This window comes from Carex rostrata, chromosome 11 (assembly GCF_964058835.1).
Source record: "Carex rostrata chromosome 11, lpCarRost1.2, whole genome shotgun sequence".
Classification (NCBI taxonomy): domain Eukaryota; kingdom Viridiplantae; phylum Streptophyta; class Magnoliopsida; order Poales; family Cyperaceae; genus Carex; species Carex rostrata.
Window position 1 is genome coordinate 2,006,381 of NC_135928.1, and position 25,369 is coordinate 2,031,749.

General features: G+C 30.4%; 2 protein-coding genes across 2 annotated transcripts; one reads left to right on the forward strand and one right to left on the reverse strand.

Moving 5' to 3' along the window:
* The first annotated feature begins 6,838 nt into the window (after positions 1 to 6,838).
* On the forward strand, positions 6,839 to 8,038 carry LOC144561916 (putative F-box protein At2g19630). Its single transcript, XM_078311020.1, has 2 exons — positions 6,839 to 7,232; positions 7,458 to 8,038. Exons 1-2 carry the CDS (start codon positions 6,839 to 6,841, stop codon positions 8,036 to 8,038), a joined length of 975 nt encoding a protein of 324 aa, XP_078167146.1.
* Positions 8,039 to 14,887: 6,849 nt separating this feature from the next.
* On the reverse strand, positions 14,888 to 19,555 carry LOC144562167 (uncharacterized). The gene is made up of 6 exons (XM_078311336.1): positions 19,297 to 19,555; positions 16,614 to 16,872; positions 16,383 to 16,419; positions 15,848 to 15,953; positions 15,566 to 15,676; positions 14,888 to 15,219 (listed from the first exon to the last, which is right to left on the reverse strand). Exons 1-6 carry the CDS (start codon positions 19,378 to 19,380, stop codon positions 15,103 to 15,105), a joined length of 714 nt encoding a protein of 237 aa, XP_078167462.1. The 5' UTR covers positions 19,381 to 19,555; the 3' UTR covers positions 14,888 to 15,102.
* Between the last annotated feature and the right edge of the window lie 5,814 nt (positions 19,556 to 25,369).

Genomic DNA, 25,369 nt, shown 5'->3' on the forward strand with positions numbered 1-25,369 from the left:
ACATCCTTGTTATGTTTCAATATTTTTCAAAAACAACGGTAGTTATTATAATTTATTTTCTTCAAATGTTGCAGATAAAAATAATCGGAAAAAAATGAGGCCATTCGCAGAATCCTTCGTGGATTGATATAACATGACAAAGCAAATAGTACAAGTTGCTTGGCAAGTGCCTAATAAATTAAACATCACAAATTAAATATGTCAGTGGCGTAGGTTGCATGGTGAGCTGTTTAGTTATTACTTATTAGCGAGAGGAACTCATGCATGAATCATGATGCATGGTTCATGCTTTCATTGTTCTGAATAATATTTGCATTTATACCCCCGTTTAATATGAAATTTTGTTGAGTTTGGTTAGGTTAAAACTGAATTGAAATAGTCAAATTAAAGTTTTATTCGATTTTCAAAAATAAAATTGAATCAATCGAATTAAACTTATCGACCGATTAAAATCGAACACAAATAAATTTCAGTTTAATAGAAGTATATCAATTTGCAGTTTGTCACTGAACAACATTGATCATTTTTTTATGTTTTAAAATCCGTAGGTATTTTTATTAATCAGACAAAACAATTACATATAGTTTCGTACGAGTACATATAACATCTGTACCAGAACATTAACTATTACAACTGAACCCCCTTTACAATAGTAGACAAGAAAAATCAGAAAAAAAAAGTAGGACCAAAAGTTTATGTGCTCAAATCGGTAGATATTGAGCTTGTAGGATTTTCTATGCTCGTGCTCAGATTGGTAGGTTGTGAGCCTGCATAATTTCTTATCGTTAGCACAAAACAATGCTGTTGTAATCTTGAATTGACTAACACATTTTCTAAAGCAAGTAAGAAGGCAGTTTTTATTGTACCACACTTTAAAACAAGACAATCACAACATTTATATATTTTTGAGTAAAAATAGGGGTCAAGCCCCCATTTAATTGATGAAATAGTCCATTACAAAAGTTTTATACAAACCAAAATGATAAAATAATACAAATGCTGATCATAAGGTATATCAGCTTAGGAAAAGAAAATAACAAAAATAAATCAAAGATGACCAGTACAAGATAAAATGCGACCAGTAAAAAAATGAAATACAACTAAAAGAAGATGAAAAACTAGTAGAAGATTAAAAACAACTAGGAAGAAGATGAAAAATAATTTGTAGAACATGAAAAACAACTAGTAGAAGATTAAAGAGAACTAGAAGGAAATGAAAGACAATCAGTGCAAAATAAAAAAGAATCAGAAGAAGATGAAACACAACTCATTGAAAATAGAAAATAAAAGATAAAAGTCAATTAGAAGAACATGAAAGATAACTAGAAAAATATGGAAAAAAATACAAGTTTGAATATAACTAGAATAGATGAAATACCACTAGAATAAAGTGAAATACAATTAGTAGTAGATGAAAGATAACCAGTAGAACATGAAAAATAATTTGTAGAACATGAAAGATAATAAGTACAAGATAAAACACAACTAAAAGAAGATGAAAGATAATTACAAAAACATGAAAAACAACCGGTAGAAGATAAAATACAACTGTAAGAAGATGGAAGACAACCCGTATTAAAACAACTAGTAGCACATGAAAGAGAACCAATAGAACATGAAAGACCAGTAGTATAACTTGAAAGAAAACTAGTAGAAGATGAAACACGACTAGAAGAAGATCAAAGACAACCAGTAGAACATTAAAACAACCAGTACAAGATGAAAGACAACCAGTATGCATGATGCACAATTATAAGAAGATGAAAGACAACTAAAAAAAACATGAATAATAACCAGTATAAGATAAAAGACAACTTAAAGAAGATAAAATACAACTAGAAGAAGATGAAAAACAACTAAAAGAACATGAATAATAACCAGTATAAAACGAAAGACAACTTAAATAAGATGAAATACAACTAGAAGAAGATGAAATACAACCAGTAGTAAATGAAAGACATCTAGTACACATAAAAGACAACCAGTAGAAGATGAAAGACAACTAGAAAAAGACGAAATACAACCAGTAGAACATGTAAGACAACCAGTACAAGATAAAATGCTACTTGAAAATAATGAAACACAACAAGTAAAAGATGAAAGGTAACAAGTGAAAGAAAACAAATAATTAGTTGAAGACAAAAGACAACTAGAAGAAGATGAAATACGATTAGAAGAAGATGAAATACAACTAGTAGTAGATGAAAGACAACCAATACAATATGAAATACAATTAGAAGAAGTTGAAACACAACTATAAGAATATGAAAGACAACTTGAAGAAGATGAAATACAACCAATACAAGATGAAAGACAACTGGAAAAAAATGAAAAACAACTAGTATAATATGAAATACAACTAGGAGTTGAAATACAACTCGAAGAATATGAAAGACAACTAGTAGATACTGAAAGACAATCAATACAAGATGAAAAACAACTTGAAGAAGAAAATAACCAGTAAAAATGAAATATAACTAGAAGAATATGAAATACAGCTAGTACAAATATAATACAACTAGTAGAAGATGAAAGACAGCTATAATAAAATAAAAACAACTAATAGAAGATGAATGACAACTAGTAGAAGATGCAAAACCAGTAGAAGATGAAAGACAACTAGAAAAACATGAATGACAACTAGAAAAACATGAAAGACAACCAGTAGAAGATGAAATACAACTAGAAGAGGATGAAAAACAACTAGTAGAAGATGAAAGACAAATAGAAGAAGATGAAAGATAATTAGAAGAAGATGAAAGACAACCAGTAGAACATGAAAGATAACTAGTAAAAGAAGAAAAATAGCTAGTAGAAGATGAAAGACAATTTAAAGAAGATGAAATATAATCAGTAAAAAAAGAAAAATAACTAGTAGAAGATGAATGACAATTAGAAGAAGATGAAATACAAAAGATGACTGACAACTAGTAAAAGATGAAAAACTAGTTATTTTTTTTAAGAAGATGATGAAACACAACTAGTAAAAAATAAAAGTCAACTAGAAGAAGGTGAAAGACAACTATAAGAACAAGAAAGATGACAAATTCAAGATGAAATACAACCAGTACAAGATGAAATACAACTAGAAGAAGATGAAATACAACCAATACTAGATGAAATACAAGAAGATGAAGATGAAAAACAACTAGTAGTAGATGAAAGATAAAATAAACATAAAGTTGTAAACAAGTTAAAATGTTTGATCATACTTTAAATGGTTGTTACAGAGGTTTAAACGTTTGAGAATTAGAAATTGTAAAAAAATGATGACCCGAATATAACTTGAAATTATTCTTCATGGATCTTATTTAAAAAGATAAAAATCAAGTAGAAAATATTTGTATTTTTTATTTGCAAATTTTTTTCATAGATCGTCGAAAAAATAATTTTGAATAATCTAAAAAAAGAAGAAGAGCAGGTGAAAAAATATTTTCATTTTTTCAACTACCCATATTTGAGGAATTTAGGCTTGTAGACTAAGGTTTAAAGAGTTGCGAGTAATATTTTAAAGATATGTTTTAAATGTTTGAATATCAGCGGACGTCGACTTTCTGGAAGGTCGGAGGACTCCAAGGGCTCAATGAGGGATTTAATTGTTTAGAGCATCTACATCCATGGTATTATTAGAGTTTCTAATATGAAGTGACAGTTTTTAATTCAGTTTTAGGGATGTGGGAGAATTTCTTATTTAGAAATATACAATAAAGTTTATTATTAAGAAACTGTTTATAAACTCTATGTTGGCCAAATGATTGGTTCAAATTATTTCTTTTTTTTAATTTGTTGTTGACGTGGCTTAATAGAAATTCTAAAATTAATTTCAGAGATATCAGAGTTAGAAACTTTAGAGACCTTAATTTCTAAAAAGTGGTTAATATTTATTTAGAAATTCATTTGAGTTGCTGGGATGTAAATGCTCTAATAGGAGATGCATCTATATCCCAACAACTCAGATGAGTTTCTAAATAACTGTTAACCACATTTTAGAAATTATGATCTCTAAAGTTTCTAACTCTCATATTCCTGAAATTAAGTTTAGAGTTTCTATTAAGCCACGTCAGCAATAAATTAAAGGAAGCTGATAACAGTACCCGCAGGGGGGACCACCGAAAATTAAATGTGAAAAAATAACTTTTTGTGGGGATCGCAAAAAATCCACAATTCGATTTTTTTCCCTAAAGTATTAATATCTATGCACGAAAGTATTTATACCTATGTACGGAAGTATTTATAGCTATGAGGTGAACAATTATTTATTGTGCGGTTACTGTAGTGCAAAGATAATAGTACCTGCATCACTGTACCCGCACTGTACCCTTGGGGGGACCACTGAAAATTAAATGCAGAAAGATAACTTCCTGCAGGGACTGCAAAATCTCCACAATTTTAATTTTTATTTCATATTATTAATATCTACGTAATATTTTCTTTTAAATGAGATCCATGATGACGTACCTTCAGACTCGTCGTCGCGCAAATATTTATACCTCGCCGTACAAGTATTTATACCTATATTTGAAAGTATTTTTTACATATGATACTAAAAGTATTAATATCTAAGTATTGAAAGTATTTATACTTATAGATTGAAGTATTTATACGTATGAGGTCAACTATTTTTGTTAGAGGAAGCCTGACGCAGGGATGATTGGAGAATTCCAAAAAGGATAATCATAACAAATCACGCATCAAAGTATTAATATTTTTTAAGTGTTAATATCTTATCCTCTAACTATTTATAACTACGAATGTATACATATCTAAGTATTTTTTATATATGACATTGAAAGTATTTTATAACTACAAATGTATACATATCTAAGTATTTTTTACATATGACACTGAAAGTATTAATATTTAAGTACTAAAAGTATTTATATCTATGCATTGAAGTATTTATTCTTATGAAGTCAACTATTTTTGTTAAAGAAAGGTTGATGCGAGAATGAGTGCGGGGATTATAAAAGAGAAACTATATAATTAGTTGAGACTATATAATTAGTGGGGACCATAATATATTATTTATCTAAGTGTGGGTACTGTAGCACGATTAGAATAGCGCGGGTACTAAAATGATTATTCTAAATTAAAAATGAGAAGTAATTTGAGCTAATCATTTAGTCATTATGGACTTTATAAATAGTTTCTTAATAAGAAACTTTCCTGCATAATTTCTAAATAAGAAACTCTCTCACATCCCTAAAATTGGGTTAAAAATGTCACGTCAGATTAGAAACTCTAAGAGTTTTAGGGATGTAGATGCTCTAGGTTCTTAATTTTTAATAAAAAAATTATTCAATTTTTTTTTTTGTAGAGTGTCTGGAAATAAAAATGTGGGCTAGGTCAGGCGTAGATTTTTCTATTCTATAAATTATAATAAAATAATATATGCTATTAGACTAATCGTTTGGAAATTTCGTTTTTATAGAAATATCGGAAAAAAATTCGGTCCCTTCTTTTGGATCATAACACATTTGCTGCCTACACTGCTTACACAACAAGAGAGAGAATCGAAGGGCGGGGTTAGGCTGCGCGAATTTGAATTTCTTTTAAGCTGAATGTTCTGCAGTGCAGACAGCAAGTAATATATATATATGATCTCTAATAAAACCGAAAATCGGTTTCTTCCACGGAATCAAAATTTCAAAGCAATCAGTCTAATAAACCTATATTATTTTAATAAAATTTCTGTAAATAAAAATGTCTTTGGGCCAGAATAGGTTGGTTGCTTTTTGTCCGCTGAAATATTGCATGTTGTATCATTCTAAAAGTAGTGTCTGGTTCTTGTAATTTGGGTCAGCCCAATTTAAATTAGATCCACCGCTCAGGTTTTAGCTTGGAACAGCCTACTTATATTTTATTTTCAATGAAAATCTTTATGACTGCCAATGAAATATCCTACGGGACTAGATTTAGAACAGAAAAAAATAACTTCCAGCGCAAAATTATGTATGATGGAAGCTAGATGATAAATTAATGCAGATGCAGCCAGCTGTCAAGTGCCTTAATTATTGACTTTCTTATTATATATAGACTTCAGTTAAGAGTTCATTATTCTTCCATTTTTCTGTTTTCTTATTACTGTATATATACTACAGGTCTCTCTTCCGAAGATTTTATCCTCAAAATCATTTTCTTTATTACACTTGCAAATGAATCCTCGAGAGAAACAGATTGATGAAGTGTCATCCATCGAGGAAAAGCGAGAACGAACCCTTTGGATCGGCAATCTGCCGTGTTGGGTTGATGAGAAATATCTATGCGTTTGTTTCTTCCACTTTAAATCATTGCCTATATGCTTTCAGTCAGATTCTTCATCGGCGGAACTAGTAAGAGGGGATGGGGATCAATTGACCCCCATTTTTTCTTTAATATTTGTACTTGTACACAATTTTCTTCATAGTATAGAGTAAAATGCTTTAGGTAGTTTGAAATTGACTTGCATTTGCAGTATGAAAATTTTATATGATTGTTCTCTATCCATAGCTAGAAAGTTTGGCTCCGCTCTCATTGCAAATTGGTATTTATATAATATATGTTGGATGCATTTTGATTCTACAAACAGAAAATACATACTTACTAATCATTGTTTACAAATTTATAATATTGTAGGGTGAATTTGTAAAGATTGAGAAGTGCAAGAAAACAGCCCTTTCGAAAGGTTATGGCTTCATGACATTTCAAACTCATGATGAAGCAGAGAAAATCTTGTACGCCTACAACGGGCCGGGTAAAGGTTATGCCTGGCACCAAAGACCAATTTTTCTGCTTGAAGTGGGCACTTCCAAGATCTAAGAGAGCAAATAAAATTTATAAACGCAGTGAAATTGAAACCATGAGCAACTCTTCGAACGATGAGAGTCAGAATACTACACAGATTCAATTTGCAAACAGCAACGTGCAAGTACAAGAATATTCTAATTTTGGATCATCAAGTAGATTATCCCACATTCCTCTTGATTTAATGGATGATATCTTATTTCGGTTACCAGCAGATTCAATCACTAGACTTAGAATGACGTGCAGGGCGTGGGCTTCAATGACAACTAAGCCTCGGTTTACCTATAAGCACTTAAAGGAGCGAATGAAACAGAATGACCCAATTGTTGTATTTGAACGTTCAAATGGAGAAGACAAGTTATGTTTCTTGTCAAATTATAGCTCAGAACAAGCTTGCTCTTTTAGAATATTACATTTTAAGTTACCTTACGGGTTTGTCAAATGGAATGGTTTGTGTACCTTATCGAACTCCTGTAACGGTCTGGTGTGTGTCTATGCTTCCAGTTTTGTAAATGTTGTGAACCCAACAATATGAGAAACTGTACAACTACCCAAAAATTTCGCCATTTCCAAACAACTAGGGGATTATACCTTCTCTTTAGGGATTGGATATGATGATTCCTTGGACACATACAAAATTGTAAGAATTTTTGGAAATTTCTTTTCGGGTACAGAGCATGAGGTATCTACACTTGGCGGCAGTTCTAATGCTTCATGCAAATGGAGACAGCTTGAAGGAATTCCAAACTACATAGCGGCAAATGATATGGCTCCGGTTTTCTTGAATGGTGCTATTCATTGGCTTCTCCGGATTGGTAACTATATTAATGGAAAGTCAAAGTCAAAGCTAATTCTCGCCTTTGATGTAAGGACCGAGGCTACACGCATGTTACCAGTTCCAGAAGGCTTAAGATTTTGCAGATTACTAGAGCTTGGAGGATGCTTATGTATTATAGAAATTGAAAATTGGAATTCTAAGGTCGCCAGTTTGTATATCTTGAAGGACTATGATAATTGTAAATGGAAAAAAGAGCAAACTATCGACTTCTTTCCTAGTTGGTCCCGACCTGTTGCGACCCGTGACGGGAAACTTCTATTTCCCCCATACTACTATGACACGAAGGATGGAACCTCTGGAAATTTTTTCTCTCTTTCCAACCCTTCAACAAGGGAAGAATGCAACAACATCTTCCGTGGATGCGCAGAAAGTCTCGTCTCTCCTATTTTGTTGGGCTGCTCAATTTCCTATGAATGACCCTAGTTCTTAGTTTGAGTCATGGAAAAGTTTAATTATCATGTAGTTTCATTGTTGTTCATTGTGTACAGGAGTCAGCTTTATATATGTTGCTATTTCTCTGTTTGTTACTGATAGTCTGATACACAGAGATAGCTATATATTGTTGTAGTCCACCCTAATTAGTTTTACTGTTAAACAAATAAATAAGTAAATTTAAAATTAATATTCATATTTGGCGTATGCTATGTTTGTTTTTCAAAAGCATGTATTCCGATAACGAGTAAATTTGAGTTCTAAATGTAGTTTCATCTGAGATAGTAAATGAGTAAATGAGGGCCCTTATGTGTTTGATGATCGATCTACTGAACTATCAAAACAATTAAGCGGGTAACTTCTTACCCATTTGGGTTTAGACAAATTGTCCGCACAGAAAACAAACATGAACAGATAACTCAGTTCAGGGCCTTGATGGGCTCATTTTAAGGCATAAGACACAGTTCAAATATCTCATATTTTTCACTCTTATTCTTATTCGTGCCTTACATTCTATCTTTATTTTTCAAATCTAACAATCGATTCAAATCACTCATTATTGTTATGATCAGCATATCTTTTTTTTGAAATTTTTATTATTTTTTTGAAATAAGTACATCATTATTGTTTTTGGATGGTTCAGAATCTTCTGACAAGCAATGATTTGTACCAATTTAAAAAAAATAGTAAAATATCTTAAAGAAATATTAAATTTGATTTCTAAGTATATTTTAATATTTTGATATCATATTGAGAAATTTAGATTGATTGTTTAAACTTTAAAAATAAAGATAAAGACATGAGCACACTCAACCATAGATTCTCAATTGGATTGCAAGAACCGGTACTTGATTTTGATCTCATTTCTTGTGAAACTTCTTCATCTTAAAGAAAAAATTGCAAATTAACGAGTTGCGGTAGTATTTCGGGTTAAATGCTAGAGCTTCCTGCAATTTCAGGCCAGAAGACATCTATTAAAATTTTACTTAAAAGATGTTCTGGTTGTATTAGTTATGATGATACTTGTAGGTACTTATTTGTGTTTAATTAGCTCCAAAATAATTAAAAAAAGGAATTAAATTAGTTTAATTTAGGCAGATTTATTTTGCACATTGCTTATTACATATGAAATTTCTTTTATAATTTCAATTATCATTTAACTCTTTTTTAACAGCAGGTGTAGAGAGAACCTTCTTGGCGGTTTTGATCTTAAAACCTACAGTAATATACAACATGATATAGTTTTTTTTTTTTTTTTTTTTTTTTCTGGTCATTCTGTATCTTTTATTTTATCTGATTATTTGATGAAATTTTTGTTTTAATCTCATATGGTTGTTCCATATTGTTTTTTTTTTTGAAGAAGAAACATGAGGATCCAGCCCTCAAATTCCATTAATTCTTACACAAATTGTGTAAGGTGTAGTATATTTACATGACTAAAAAGAAAAACAGGAAAAAGAAAATCAGAAGTAAAGAAATAACAGTAGAAAATTTTAACACTAAGGAGAACCAGATCTTCAAATTTGAACGGTTTATCTCTCAGGAAACCATATTCTGACTTCATTCAATATTTCCAGAGATATCTGTGCTGCTGTTTTGTGAGTTTCCTGAAAAATTCTCCTACACCTTTCTTTCCATATGATAAATACCATTGCCAATTGCAGCCGTTTAATCATTTTTGATTTGGAGTGCAATACTGTGGCCCTGTAGTCTCCTTGCATAAAACAAGCATGCCGCTCCAATTCAGGTTTGCTTCGTGTCAGTGCCTCTTTGACCAGTACCGTGAACGGGCAATGGTTAAATAGGTGATTGACCGATTCTGCATTTCTGTTACACAAACAACATCTATTAACTAAGTGCCATCCCCTTCGCACCAAGTTATCTACCGTCAAGATTTTGTTGTTTAGCATTAACCATCCAAATACCATAACTCTCAGCGGTGCCTTGAGTAGCCATATCTTAGCAACTTCTGTACCAATATATGGTCTTTCTTCATATGCTTTGTAATAGGACTTCACAGTAAATTTGCCTTCTTTTCCCCATTTCCAGCACATTTCATCTTGCTGCAGTGCTGAATTTTGCACCTGCACCAATTCAGTGATTAAAAGTTGTAGCTGTGCCAGGGCTTCTTCTGATGCCTGAGATAGTATCGGTATTAGCCACCCCTGATCCGATATTGACTCATTAACCGGCATGTCTTGATTTTCAGCATAAGTGTATAATATCGGATATCTTTCCTTTATCGGTCCTTGTACCCACGAATCTTTCCAGAATTTTATGTGTGTTCCCAGCCCCCTTTTGAATTGCACTGACTCCATCAGAAATTGTGCAATTGGTTCGAGATTTTTCCAAAACGGCGTTGCTGTTGCAAGTTCCCATGGTCTGACGACAGGAGTGTTAAAATGTGTCAAAGCCATCCATGCTGGCCTTTGCACTTGAAGCCACTGCCACATTACTTTTGTCAATAGCGCCTTGTTAAATGTGGTCAGATTTTTAATTCCTAATCCTCCCATATTCTTAGGCTTTGTAACAGTTTCCCATGATGCTAAGCTTATGAATCTCGCATTCTGCTCCTTATGGCCATGCCAAAGAAAGCGCCTCCTATGCATTATTTTCCGAAAATGGGTAATAAAGCAGATAGACAAAGTTCCATATTGTTATGAATATGTTGGGAGCAAATTGTCATCAGAGGCTATAGTTTACTGATCCTCCTATGCATTATTTTCCGAAATTTTTATAAATATCCAAATCAAATAACAAATTACGGAATCTACCCTGTTTTGCAATGAAATTTGAAAAATACCCAATCCGGTTATCCAATAACCGGATTTAATACAAATGTCCGGTTACCCACTCCCCGGACTCAACAAAACAAATCCGGTTAATGGTTAACCGGATTTGTGCATTTTTTTTTTTTTTAAAACAGAAATTTTTTATTATTTTTTATTTTTGTATTAAAATATTAAAAATGTTGAATATATTTCTTTGAAAATAGATGGAATACAATATAATTTGATTTATTAGAAAGACTGCAACAAATAACCCGGATCAATATTTTTCAGATCGGATTTTTCGCGGTTGTAAGAAAAATTAATATATTTCTTTATGTGTTATTGGAAAAAAATAAAAAAAATAGATTCTGAGTTATTGATCCCGGTTCAAAAGTCATTTCTAGGTAATCCAGAAAATATTGTGACTTTTCTAGTACATTTAATTTATAAAAAGTTGTATCTATTTTGAGAATTCTTTTTGAAAAACAATCATTAAATAAATTAAAGTTTTTGATTTTTTTTCAAAAATAGTTACAATTTTTTATAAATTAAATGTACTAGAAGGATCACAATATTTTCTGGATTACCTAGAAGTGACTTTTGAACCGGGATCAATAACTCAGAATCTAATTATTTTTATTTTTTTCCAATAACACATAAAGAAATATATTAATTTTTCTTACAGCCGCGAAAAATCCGATCTGAAAAATATTGATCCGAGTTATTTGTTGCAGTCTTTCTAATAAATCAAATTATATTGTATTTCATCTATTTTCAAAGAAATATATTCAACATTTCTAATATTTTAATACAAATAATAAAAAATTTCTGTTTTAAAAAAAAAACAAAAAAAAACAAAATTCACAAATCTGGTTAACCATTAACCGGATTTGTTTTGTTGAGTCCGGCTAGTGGGTAACCGGACATTTGTATTAAATCCGGTTATTGGATAACCGGATTGTGTATTTTTCAAATTTAATTTCAAAATATGGTAGATTCCGTAATTTGTTATTTGATTTGGATATTTATAAAAATTTCGGCATTATTTTCTTACTTCAACTATATCTATTGCAGTATTGGTAATCAACTTTTATTTTTTTCTTCTTCTCTGCAACCTTTTACTATTATAACAGAACTTCATGAGAGTTTTTTTGGTGTTCGTTATCAGTTCTCAAAATAAATGAAGAGACCGGCTATACTGTTTCGTTTTAACAGACCGTCAAAGTATTAGCTCAAAGGCATACACTTGCAATGAATTTAAAAGCGTAAATCTTTTATCAAATTTTTTTTTAAAAGCGTAAAATTAGATTTTGATAATTAGCACATAAATTACCAACACACAACGACAATGATGGTCTAAAATCAAACATTTGTTTAATTATTACATTAAATTCAATGAATACAATCATACAAACCATTACTCAATAAAAAATCAGATGGGCGTATTTATAAATAAACAATAAAAATAAATTTTTGCACAAATTTATTCAACCAACTTCTTTTTTTTTAAAGAGAAGCACATTTGTGGTGTACAAAATAAGTATGCTCACACTATTTATAAGCACGTATAATCAATTTCAACCGTTGAATGAGGTATTTAAAATCCTAGCTAGATAAACATAATAATTTTCACTGAATATATAAAGAACTTGGTTTTAAAAAACCACACCGCATAATGTATCGTCATAGTTTTTAGTTTTAAAACCATGCCGCTGAATATATTGTTGTGGTTTTTAATTTTGAAACCACGCTGCAGAATATATCGCCGTAGTTTTTAGTTTTGAAACAACGCCACAAAATATATTGTCGTGGTTTTTAGTTTTAAAACCACGTCGCATAATATTATACCTAACCCTCTATTTATTAAGAATTGATTTCTGGTCCATAAATGATTAAAATTAAAGAATTGAGAAAAAGTAAATCTCCATTGGATTTGTTCCGTACTTAATCCATTGGGTGCATTTGGATGTACTCTAGAATAGTGAGAATAACTACTGTTAAAAATAGCAAATAAGAATAGCATAGTAAGAGAATAGTGCTAACTCAAGCTATCCGGAATAGCTAAAATGTTGTTTGGATGCACTCTTTGGAATAGAGCCGCTATTCTTTGGATGCATTCTTTGCAACAAATGCTATTCTTACTTTTTGTTGGAACAACGAGAATGACGAGAACAACACTATTCGGAATAACTCGCTATTCTCAATACATCCAATGAATGAGATTAAACAATTTGATCATCAGGTACGATCACAACTATCCGTTCCGAGATGAGAATTAAAGTATGGAAAAATGAGTGTATACTCATCAAAACTTCACAATTTTTTAAAAAAATCCATCCAAATTATAAATTAGAATATTTAATCATCAAATTAAACTCATTTGTTAGTTTCCCATCAAAATATTTTCTTGGTCCTTGAAAAATTAGTATTAAAATGTTTTATTAAATTTTTAGGATTAAAATATTCTTCTTATCCTTTCCTTCTTCTCTCCTGAAACCTCCGGTTCCCTAATTCTAATTCACAATTATTCGTCTTGTTACAATTAAGTCTTCTTTCTTAATTAGGCCTTGGCAGTGGCTGCCAACGGTGTTAATTTTATCGATACATCTTACAAATACAAACAATTCCTTTGGAAATATGTTATAAATAAGTCTATGAAATTGACTTTTTTTTTTCTATCTCAAATATATAACAAATGTGAATTCTTTTTTTGCCTCAATTCTGCACTCTTTCAATAAATGAAAATTATTGGCCATCGTCATTACTTTTCTGGTGACTTGGCTTGACATTCAGAAAATATTGATGAGGGTTACTTTGGTGGCTGACTAGTGAAATTCATATATATATGTGTGTGTGTGTGTGAGAAGGGATCCACTTGCAACATTCTATAGTTACAATATGATTTTTTCAAAGTCTAAACAGTCGATCCAAACCGTTCAACATGATCTCTATATTAGAATGTGGTTGGATGTCAAATTTTACATTTTTTTTAATCTTTTTATTATTTATTAAGTATTTTATAAAACTGTTGTTTTCAGACCGTTGAATTTTGTACTCAACAATTTTACAAAAGTGTTGATACACAGCAATTTCTTGTAACAGTTGATCCAGTGTTGAAAGTTCTTTCCATACTCAAAAAAGTCTATTTCTCCCCTTCCTCTAAAGTCTCATCTATTAATACCATTCCTCTAAATATCATGGACAGCGTGGCAAGATTATCAAATAAAGTATTAATAAACTATGTTATGGCGTGGGGCGCATGGAAAACTAGGATATCCGCTAAAGATAAAAAAAGCTAGATTGATTTTAAGTTTACTAAGAGATTTAAAATGATTGATTTTGATCTATATGCGTGAATCTTTCAAGTCATCTCAAGCTGAAAAGTTTGTTGAAAAATTAAAACCCCAAAATAAAGACAATAAAGTCATTTTTATAAGTTTGTTGAAAAATTTAAAATGATTGATTTTGTATCCAACTCAGTATGTCATCCGTTCTTTAATATTATCTTCTTCATATATTTTCAAAAAGACAATAAAGTCATTTTTATAAATTAATTCGTCAATCAAATTAATTAGTTTAGCATTTACAAATTCTATAAACTCGTTTTTAGATATTATATAGTAAAAATGAAAAAAAAAACATGTACAAATTTAATTTATTAATCAGATTAATATCTTAGTAGTTTAGGCTTTGAGATAGTTTTTTTTTATGAGTACCGGAAGTTCAATTTGATCAAATTTTGTTGATCTTTTTTGTACAAAGTTTGAATTCCTGAGCGTTTTTATGTTAATAATTTAAAAGTACTTAAAAATTACATATACAATTTCTCGATATTTTGATTCTTCCTAACAAAAAATAAACATTAAATTCTAAAACCAAAACAAAACAAAAAATCGAGTAAGAAAGATAACATAAGATATTGAGACAAACAAAGAATCAAATTCCTATTTTCGATGGCCAACAATTTCGTTGAACTTATAACTGGTTATTAAGTTTTCTAATTATATCAGATCTTAATTAGAAGTAAAAAAAAATAGAGAAGTTTTTAAAAGGACAAAACTGGTACATAGAATAAAAAGATTCTCTTTGCTTTCAACAGTTGAATTTATGCTCTGAAAATAGCAGCCCCTTGACACATATATCAGTGAAAAATTGTATTTGAAAAGTGCTTCTAAAGGGTGACATAAAAATTTCCCTAATTAGCTAGGTATAAGGCTTTCTTTTTTAGAATTGAAGAGAGAAAATTAATTAAAGAAAGCTAAGGAAAATGACCTTTGATTAGGCATTTTCTATGGGAACTAGAGGTAATTTCCCTCCATATATTTCAGGAAGCTGGCTCTCATCAATCTCTGCTAATAATACCTCTTGCAATTTCTTGTCGTCAACAAAAAAAAACTGCATATAGAATTAATATATACTGTCAAATTAAATGCATGAATGATCATTTAATAAAAACAGATCGTTGGTGTGCCTCTTGCAAAGTTTCTGTAAACTATGTATTATATTGTTGATTGGGATGCAACTGTAATTCAATATTATTTATTTTCTAATGGTTTAGTTTTGTTTATGAAATCAAAATGTGATGCTGAATTCAGAGTGCAGTAATTATAAATAAGTTTCTTATATAAAGTACTGACAGAACATGCACTTTAAGGTGTTTGAAGAAACTTTTCTATGGTTTTTTTTTACAGTTCTTCCTTCCGTATTTGGGCATATCATTTTTTATTCTAATAAAAGGTACCTTTTCTTTGGTGTTGTTGTCAATGAAAGGATAAACTATCTTCCATGCCTTCATAAATAGCTGTGGTACATGGATTAAAAGCGCTTTCCCTAGTCTCTCTGGATAATAGTTCTGAAAACCAAAAAAAAAAAAAAGATTTTGTAAAAAATCTTAAAAAGAAGCTTGTAACATGGTGAAACCATGTACATTTGCTTATATTGATTGAGTTATATGGTTAATCTTTTGGATAATGGGATCAATTACTGTTATATATATATACTTATTTTGATAATAAAAAAGTACCTGCATGATTTCAATAGCTGCTATATAAGCACGAATGTCACAATGTGAATATCCCCATCCTTTAAGATCCACTATGCAAATGAACTTCTCCTGACCACTCGCCATCCTGTAATTTTGTTGCTGTCAGAAATATCATACCAGTAATTGACGATATTAAAAAGTTCGAACTCAATTTACTATATATGTTTCTTCAATTTTATTTAAAAAGGAACACGAAAATTAATAGATCGAATAGTCTTGCTTTCTTGTTGCCATCATGATAAATCCCAAACTTTCTATATATCAGCAAAACATACCCTACTAATGCCAAAAAAGGGGGGGAAAAAAGCTGGTAACAAAGATGAATATTAAAGAAAGATATAAATATTATTTTTGAGCACATTTTTTTTCAATAGCATATATAAAAGAAAACAATATTATTGCAAGTTTTAGTTGCTTGAAAAAGAATATGCAAGTACTTACTAAACTATAGAAAAGCCTGAAAATATTCGAAGTTGGAAACTAATCACACATAAATTTAAATCAAAACAAGTACCTTGCACATGCTTTATCTAGAAAATATGTAACAAAACCTGCAATCAGAGAATACAATTGTTATCTTACATCCAGAGGAGGGGGGATTGAAGATTTGGACATAGCAGTTTTTTATTCGTGCAACGCACGAGTCATATGTAAAGCTGTCTTGACTCTATTATATGTGCTCTGCATGAATTAAAAGTTGCTCGGTCAAAATTTTAACTAACCGGGGTGGGGGGTGGGTACTTACGCTTGAACTCATCCATGTGCCTCTTGGAGTAGTCATGCTTAGCTGCAAAAACAAGTAATATTGGCCCCCCAGCTTTGTCAAACCCTTGCATGAACACCTTTCTCTGGGGCAATTCATTTCGGATCTCCGACTCCGATATGAATCCGTTTGGTACCGATTGTCTCCTCCATTTCAGGAATTTCAGAAACAGAGAAGAGGCCTTCTCTATGTCCAGGTCACGCGCACGCAAAAACCTCCTCAACGTGAAGTTGTCTGTTTCCTAAAAATACATATTTAACCAGAAATAATATTAACAGACCAATTTTCATGAATATAAATATAATCAGGAATTTGTTTGAAATAAGGGGAGTGTACCTTTAGCACTTTATGATGTTTCAATGTTATTATGAATAGTTAGAGAGTAGAGGAAAGCAATTAAGAAATTAATATATGAAGAAATTTCATCATAATGGATATTGATCAAATGTTATTTTCTAGACCGTTCACCATAATGGATATGTTAAAATATACTTGCAGATCAAATTTTACATTTTTTGGAATTTTTTTACTATTTATTAAGTATTTAACAAAATAGTTATATTCAGACCATTGAATTTTTGTACTCATCTTAATAAATAGTAAAAAAATTCAGAAAAATGTAAAATTTGACCTACAAGTACATTTTAACATATCCATCATGTTGAACGGTTTGGATCGACTGTTTGGACTTTGAAAACATAGGGTGTAATCCGGTGTCACCAAAAAAGAGTGTAATTGGATCCCTCCTCTAGTATTATTTAATATATTAACAATATAACATATTAATTACATATTAATAATAGTTATGAATAAGAAAATACTAATTATATAATATTAATATATTAAAAATATAGGATATTAATTATATAATTATATATTAATAATTATTATTAATAATAAGATACTAATTATATAATATTAATATATTGATAATAACTATAAAATATTATAATATTATTATAATAATTATTTAATATATTAACAATATAACATATTAATTATATAGTTATATATCGTTAATAAGATACTAATTACATAATATTAATATATTAATTATAACTATAATATATTACAATATTATATAATAATTATTTAATATATTAAAAATATAACATAATAATTATATAATTATTAATAAAAGGATATTAATTATATAATATTATTATAATAATTATTTAATATATTAATTATATAATTATATACTAATAATAATATACTAATTATATACAAATAAAATATTATTATAATCATTCAAGTTAGGTCATGAGGTGGAATAGAATTAAACCACCATGTGAGGTGGTTTAATTTAGGCCGTCCTAAAGATCGGTTTATGCCATCTTAGTTCGGCTCAGTTAATGCTCGTTTGATGGAATAACGAGGCCTAAGCTCCTTATTCCACCCTTTAGGCCACAACCAAACATGGTGTATAGGTTTAAATACTTCCATGAATATGATTAAATAGTTGAGAATGACAATATGAATACTTACAGAAAAAAAATTCAGCACTGAAGTTTTTTGGTCCTCCCCGATAGTTATGGTATAGATATTTTGAGAGTATTTAGTGCGGGTAATGTTACCACCTCTCTAAATTATATAAGATTTGATACGCAGACAATAAAGCTAACTGTACTAGTACAAAAAAAATCACTATTTATTGAAATCTTTTGGCTAGAATTAAATAATATTTTAAAATTTAAGATTAATTAAATGCCAATGAATTTAAATAATTAAGTACTATAAGAATATGTCTATCTACGAAGGTAAATAATGGTTATCACTGAAATAATCTAATAAAAATTGCTAGTTTTGTGGATATTGCTATTATCGATAGGAGTATATGTGATGATATCAACATTGTTAAGTACTTATATCCCTGCAAATGGTGGAAGATTTTTGTAGTCCACCTGTTAATAAGCTAAAGGAATGTTTACTAAATTTGGTTGTTCATCGGTTGGCTTGTGGGACATATTATCATGCATACTGCCATGAACTCTGGTGTTACATTTTGCTTGTAAAATTCTCTGTGTTCTATATTTGGCACAAGATAATTGTTGAAATTCATCTTAATTAATTGAGGACCTTGTTCTATTCGTTCTCTGCTGTTCAACTAATAATAAAATATTTAAGCTAGCGACTTTAAAAAAAAAAACAAAAAACAAAACAGAATTAGTTGGCGTGATCTAGGACGCATATGTATTTGATATTTTTAAATAATAATTAAATAAGAAAATAAATATTTCATGAGGCATCACTTTTTCTAATTTACTTCTTATGCAGCCCCTTCGATTATTTAATCATTAAATCTTAATTTATACTATTTCACGGAAAATTTTAAATCGTTACACTTTATAAATTAAGCTGTATTTATTAGTTATATTTAATATATGCCAAAAAGTGGGTTCCTCTGTTGAAGGTTGACATCGCTTTTTGTTCCCTCTTACTTCATTTTTTTAACAAAACAATATTTACAAAAGAAAAAATTAATCCAAGGGACATAAAACAGCCATCAATGGAATCATATATCGATCAGATATAACCGCCATAAACAGAAAAAGGTTTAATTATAGTAAGATCGCATCAACAAGGGTATATTTCAGCTAAACAATTAATGTATGGAAATCTTTTTAAAAATTATGTAGAAGAAATGAAAAGGGGTAATTAGTACCTTGGCAGAAGGAACTTGAGTTTCAACCAAGGATTTCATTTTGGCTACTAAACCCCACTCTGCTTCTTCATTAACTGTACTCATTTTACTTAATTTCTCCTCTTTCCAACTACCAATGGAAATGGTAAGTTGGGGAGGGGGAGCTAGGTTGAGAGTTAGAGAGAGAGAGGAGAGATTTATAGCCACAATTTGTATGCTCTTCCGGTCTTTCTGCACAAAATGTTAGAAAACTACACGGGAGTAAGGTTTGACAAATAAATAATAATAATTGTGGAACCCGTTTTAGTACGCTAAAATTTAAGTATCAGTAGGTCCCACCAGCGAAGAATTCCGTTAATTGACTCTGAATTTCAATCGTGATAGATCAAGACAGGTAGTTGAGAATGAATTACATTAAAATAAGTAGATATAATATTTATTTGGATGTACTCTATAATAGCTAGAATAGCTACTATTTGCGAATAGTGCTAACTCAAAGTTATTCGGAATAGTTAAAAATACGTTTGGATGCACTCTTTGAAATAGCTATTGAGAATAACTATTATTGAAGAGCCCATTCATGCTATTTCAAGTATTTGTTGGGTTAGCGGAATAAGGCTATTCTTGCTGTTCAGAATAGTGTTTGATGTTGTTTGGATGGACTCTAGAATAGAATAGCGCTATTCTGAGTGCATCCAAACATACTAGTGAAGTTATGTTAGCTTGCAATGTGCTAATTGATCTTTATTATAAACTAATATTTAATTTTTTAAAATTCAAACAGTTGTTCTAAACAAGTAAACATGATTTCCATATGAAAATTTACTTAGAGATCAAATTTTATAGTTTCCAAAATTGGTTTACTACTATGTTTAAATAGATAGAAAAATCACTACTTTCAAATGGTCCATAATATTTAGATCAGGTGATTAATAAAAGTTCTAAAAAAATATAAAATAGAGTTCATGTTGAACAGTTCATATTAACTATTTAAATTTAAAAAAAGTATAACTCATAATACATATGTAAAATAGTCTCACTCCTTATTCCAACTTACAAGTCCTCATTCGCAAAACATTCCTTAATTATTTTTTGTTAACATTTCAAAAATACTAAAATTACATCCTGAAATGGCCAAGTGTACTGTGCTATAATTAAATAAAAGAATAGTTATACTATTCTCTTTCTTCAGTCCTCTAAAAATCTCCCAAACTCACTAAATTAGAATATGAAATCCCTCTACTCTAACTACTTTATCGGGACCACTTTCTATAAGATCACTAACAAATTTACAACTAACAAAATATAATTGTTAATATATAACATATCAAATATTTATACCTAATATATCAAAAAAAAATTAAAAGCTGGCCATATCAACTATTTTCTTTCTCCCTCTCACCACTCACTCATCTTTTACATGTTTTTAGAGGTGAGTTTGTTTTTCCTCTATTTTATCTCGCTCATATTTTTGTCGATCTGTGAGGATTTTTGTGAATCTAAAACCACTAAGTATTTATACATCGCTCATATTTTATGGCTCTTCGTTCTACAAGTATTTATATATCATCGTCCAGATATTTATACTTCGTTGTGTAGATATTTATACATAGTTATGTAAGATTAAATAGTTCATGCGTAAAAATAATAATTAAAATTTGATAAAATATTTTAGATAAAATTACTTGACACATGTAAAGATGTAAAATATTGGTGGTGATGAGAGAGAAGAGAAAAAGAGTTGTTATGTTCATTTAAAAAAAAAAAAAGACTTGGTATATTAGACATAAATATTGGAAGATGGTCCCGATAAAGTAATTAGAGTGCAGTCTCAAATAGTTAGATTTCGAGGCACATGATCTCTATATGAGAGATTATGAGTTCGAAACCTGAATGGAAAATCCTTTGTTGTAATAACTATTGGCTTTTGGGAGCCCTCGACTTATCTGTTTGACTAGATTTGTAAAATATATATAATTGCATTTTTACAATTTTTCTCTTGAGTATCTGTGCAGGTTCATGACAAGTGAAGGAATAGTAATTACACATCAAGGATGAATTAATACACTGCAATATAACATCATGGATGTGGTCATGAAGGCACAAGACACTGGATAACAAAAGCATTAACTCAAGATTAAGAATAACGTATATGTAAGATTGGTAAAATAAGCTTGAGATTGACCTAAGTGAGGCCTACCGTTGACACGGTCCAATGACCGTGATAACAGAATAAATAAATCATGTACAAATCCTGTGACGCATAAAATAGATTTTAGCATCACCGAACGCTAATACTTCCAGAGAATTTCCGTGGTGGGAACCATTGTAACGGTCATCTACCGTTATCAACAGTGACCACCGTTACACTCAAAATCACTCCGATTGACCTACCGTTGTGACGGTCCCTTGTACCATTACAACGGTCAGCACCACTTACTTTCTTTTTATTAACTATCTATAAATAGAAGCTATACTAAGATTTGGAGTATCACTCTAGCCGCCTCCAACTTCAATATTTCGTATTTATAGATCTAAAGAAAGCCGTTGTTGTTTGTGCACTTCAACTTCAATATACACAATCAATCTCAAGCTTATTCAATCAATCAACCAACTACTAGAGTGATCCTGCGTGATCGAATCATTTACTACTTCAAGCCTTGTGCTCATTTTGCAATCCTTAAAGTCCTTACGACTCGGATTGTCCTGTTAGGGCCGTGTGACTTCCCAGAAGAATTGTAAGGGCTCACCAGTTTCACTTGTACTTCTTTCTCATTGGATAAAGAAAGGCACACCATCAAGAGGATCGCGAGCTCCGGAGACGTAGGCGTTAGTGTTGAACTCCGTAAACAACTCTCGTGTTAAGTGTCTCTAAACTCTACTATTTACTTTATATTTAGTTTATGACAAAGTTATTTTAGTTTCCGCAAAGAATAACTTATAGACACGCTAGATTATTATTACTTATACCAAAAAATATAAAAATGCCTATTGCCCCCCCCCCCCCCCCCCCCCCCCCCCCCCCCACACACACACACACACTCTAGGTGCCTTTGGAACTAACAATAACAAGAGTATTAAATAGTTTGGTGGTCAAGACTCCAACCTTTAGTCTAAAAAAAAGGGTTTAAAATTCAAAAGATTTTCAGGAAATTTTGCTTGAGCGACTATTATTAGGTTCCTAAAATAAAATTTAAATAATCTATACAAGAATAGAAGTTTAAAATAACAATTGTCATATAGTGCAACAGTCAGGTGTATATTGTAAATTATAATGGCAATTGTTAATAATGATTTTATACTGAAATGATGAATTATGTAATATATATAGACAAGTGTACATTCAACAATAATGGGGATGGCACCGACACATCCTCAAGACTTTTAATAATGGGGATGGCATTGGCACCGACACATGGAGCAAGTTATATGTGGTCATATGATCTCCTCAAGACCTTTTGGTTGGTCTTTTTTCGTATAGCCCTTGAATTTATTTTGTTTCGAGACTCTTGTAGTTTCCCATTATTTAATAATTAATAACCTCAAGGACGAAAGTAGAAAATTATGATCAGTAACGCTAGACAAATTACTGTAATGCTATTTTATATGAGCAGCAAAAAGATGTACAAGTATAAATGACAAAATTATTAAATTTTAATTCATAGGTCACTTATCCACTCTTAATTAATAAGCTTTAGTTACCAACCTCAATACTCCAACTGATGTACTTGGAGTAAAAATTGTAGGTGAAAGTGAAACTGTAGCATTAATGTTTCTTGGTATATTGAGACCTAGTTACTGGTAATACATAAAGTAATTATAATATTTAGTGATTTACAATTGTAGTATTGTCTTTCAAGTAACCCAACTGCAAAATTAAATTGTACTTTTAGCATGTTGTGAGAGATCCATATGTCACAAATTGCTATGCTAGAGAATCCAATGTTGGAGGGCAAGAATTATATTACATTGAATATCAAGGGCTTAAATAAGAATATTTTCTTCTTCTGATCTTTTTGCTGAAAGGTATATATCTAAGGCTAGTCAAAACATGAAACATAATTATTGGAAGGTTACATATATCTTCAAATATTTATTTATTAATTTTAAAAAGTTTCAAAGTGTGTGTGTCTGTGAATTGGAAGGATATCCATAAATTGTCATTTGTTTTGTTTATCAAATCTTTTGTTGATATCATCACATTACAATTAATGGTGTTATATATTTACCGTGAAAATGAAAACAATTTCAATTTATATACCATTAATATAACATATTATTCAGAAAAGTTAAGTCCGCAAAATCTGTATTTGGATGATTATGCCCATGCACAATTATTTTTAGTATGTTTAACAGCAATATTTATTTGAATAATATTTGATCTTACTCTTCATATTAAATTTATTATTTAAAAAAATAATGCTTCACAAAAAGTATTATTTGAGACCTGATTTGATAATTAAACAATTCACGGGAGACACGTACAAAATTTGTTTTTAATTGTACGCATATATAGTTGCTATTTCACAAAACAAATGAGTAAAAAAAGACTGGATTGTTTAACATTAGATAATTCCAATAACAATCGGGTCATCCGGAGCGGAACTAGGATTTAATGACGAGGAGATTTCAAATATCTTCATTTTTTTATGCATCTATCATGTCTAGGGCTGGCAAAAAAATTCGTAGTTTGTGATTCGATTCGGGTTTGATTCGAGTTTAATTCGATTCGAAATGGGTTCGAATTGAAACGAACCAAACCAGGTTCGGTTCGAAATTAATTCAAACCAAACTCAAACCTAGTCTGGTTCGATCAAAATGGGTTCGATTACTTTTATGGTTCGAATCTCGTAATAACATCGGCCGTCCATTTATCTGATGAAATTAAAATCTAAGATAGAGAGTCATAATTTAACTTAGCCGATACTCCTTCGCTCTCAAATCTCAATAACCTAGTTCTCTCTCCACCTCTTCCTAAATCACTCTCCCTCTAGCTCTAAAATCTAGCCGATGCTCTCGGCGACTGACTGTCACTCCTCTCTCCGGCCTAGATGACTGTCTCTCCTCTCTCTTCGGTTGTCTCTCATAGTTCATACTAGGAAAGCCGTCTCTAATGTATTTTTTCATGAACAATTTTTCAACTTAAAAACACTCATTTCATAGTTCATACTGGTAAAAGGAAGCCATGTGAATTTTTTCCTGCGAGAAAAAAATAATGTATAAACTACCGGTATAACTAGGGCTGCTAAAAAATAATTTAGTTCGTGATTCGATTCAGGTTCGATTCGAAAAATGTGTAGTTTGCAATTAATTTGATTCGAAATGGGTTCGGTTCGAAACGAATCAAACCAGGTTCGGTTCGATATTAATTCAAACCAAACTCAAACCTAGGGTAAGTTCAGTTCGGTTCGATTCGTTGCCACCCCTAATCATGTTTCCGTTTTTAAAAACTTTAATAATTCAAAATTTAAAATTTAAAAGTCAAAATAAAACCGTCGGATATGATCTACATCATTTTATCTATGCACATATAAAAAATTATGACATTTCAATTTTATTTTGATTGTCATCAAGAGCTTGTAAAAATCATACTAATGTGGATAATTTCTAGACGTTGATTTTTCAACTTATTGATTCACATAAAAACAAAAATGAAATGTGATATTTTTTTATGAGCACATAAAGAAAATAATATAGATCACATCTAACGTTTTTATTTTGATTTTCAAGTTTTAAATTTTGAGTTATTAAAGTTTTTAAAAAATAGAGGCATGGTGGAGGCATTAAAAATAGAGGCATTTTAACCCTCCTCTTTAAAAATAGAGGGGACAAATATTATTTGTATTCGACTTTGAAAATATCATTTGTATTTCTGATTTTTCTTTGAAATTTCTCAATTTTGAAGATTTTCTTCCTTTTTTTTTCCACAGTCAAATCACTAGTTTTGAAAACTTAGCACTATTTGACAATGAAGTATTGAAGTGCCAGTTATGATTTTAGACTCAACAATAAAAACCTTTAAAATTTTAATTAGATATAGGGGGGCTAATACATTTAATTTTTTTTATTAAAAATCTGTACATATTTTTTTTTT

Coding starts and splice junctions, on each gene's coding strand:
- LOC144561916 (XM_078311020.1), top strand. CDS start 6,839: ATGAGCAACTCTTCGAACGATGAGAGTCAGAATACTACACAGATTCAA. Junction 7,233..7,457: donor CGGGTTTGTCAAATGGAATG/GTTTGTGTACCT, acceptor TTTCGGGTACAG/AGCATGAGGTATCTACACTT.
- LOC144562167 (XM_078311336.1), bottom strand. CDS start 19,380: ATGAGTACAGTTAATGAAGAAGCAGAGTGGGGTTTAGTAGCCAAAATG. Junction 16,420..16,613: donor GCACATGGATGAGTTCAAGC/GTAAGTACCCAC, acceptor CTCTGATTGCAG/GTTTTGTTACATATTTTCTA. Junction 15,954..16,382: donor CTAGATAAAGCATGTGCAAG/GTACTTGTTTTG, acceptor ACAAAATTACAG/GATGGCGAGTGGTCAGGAGA.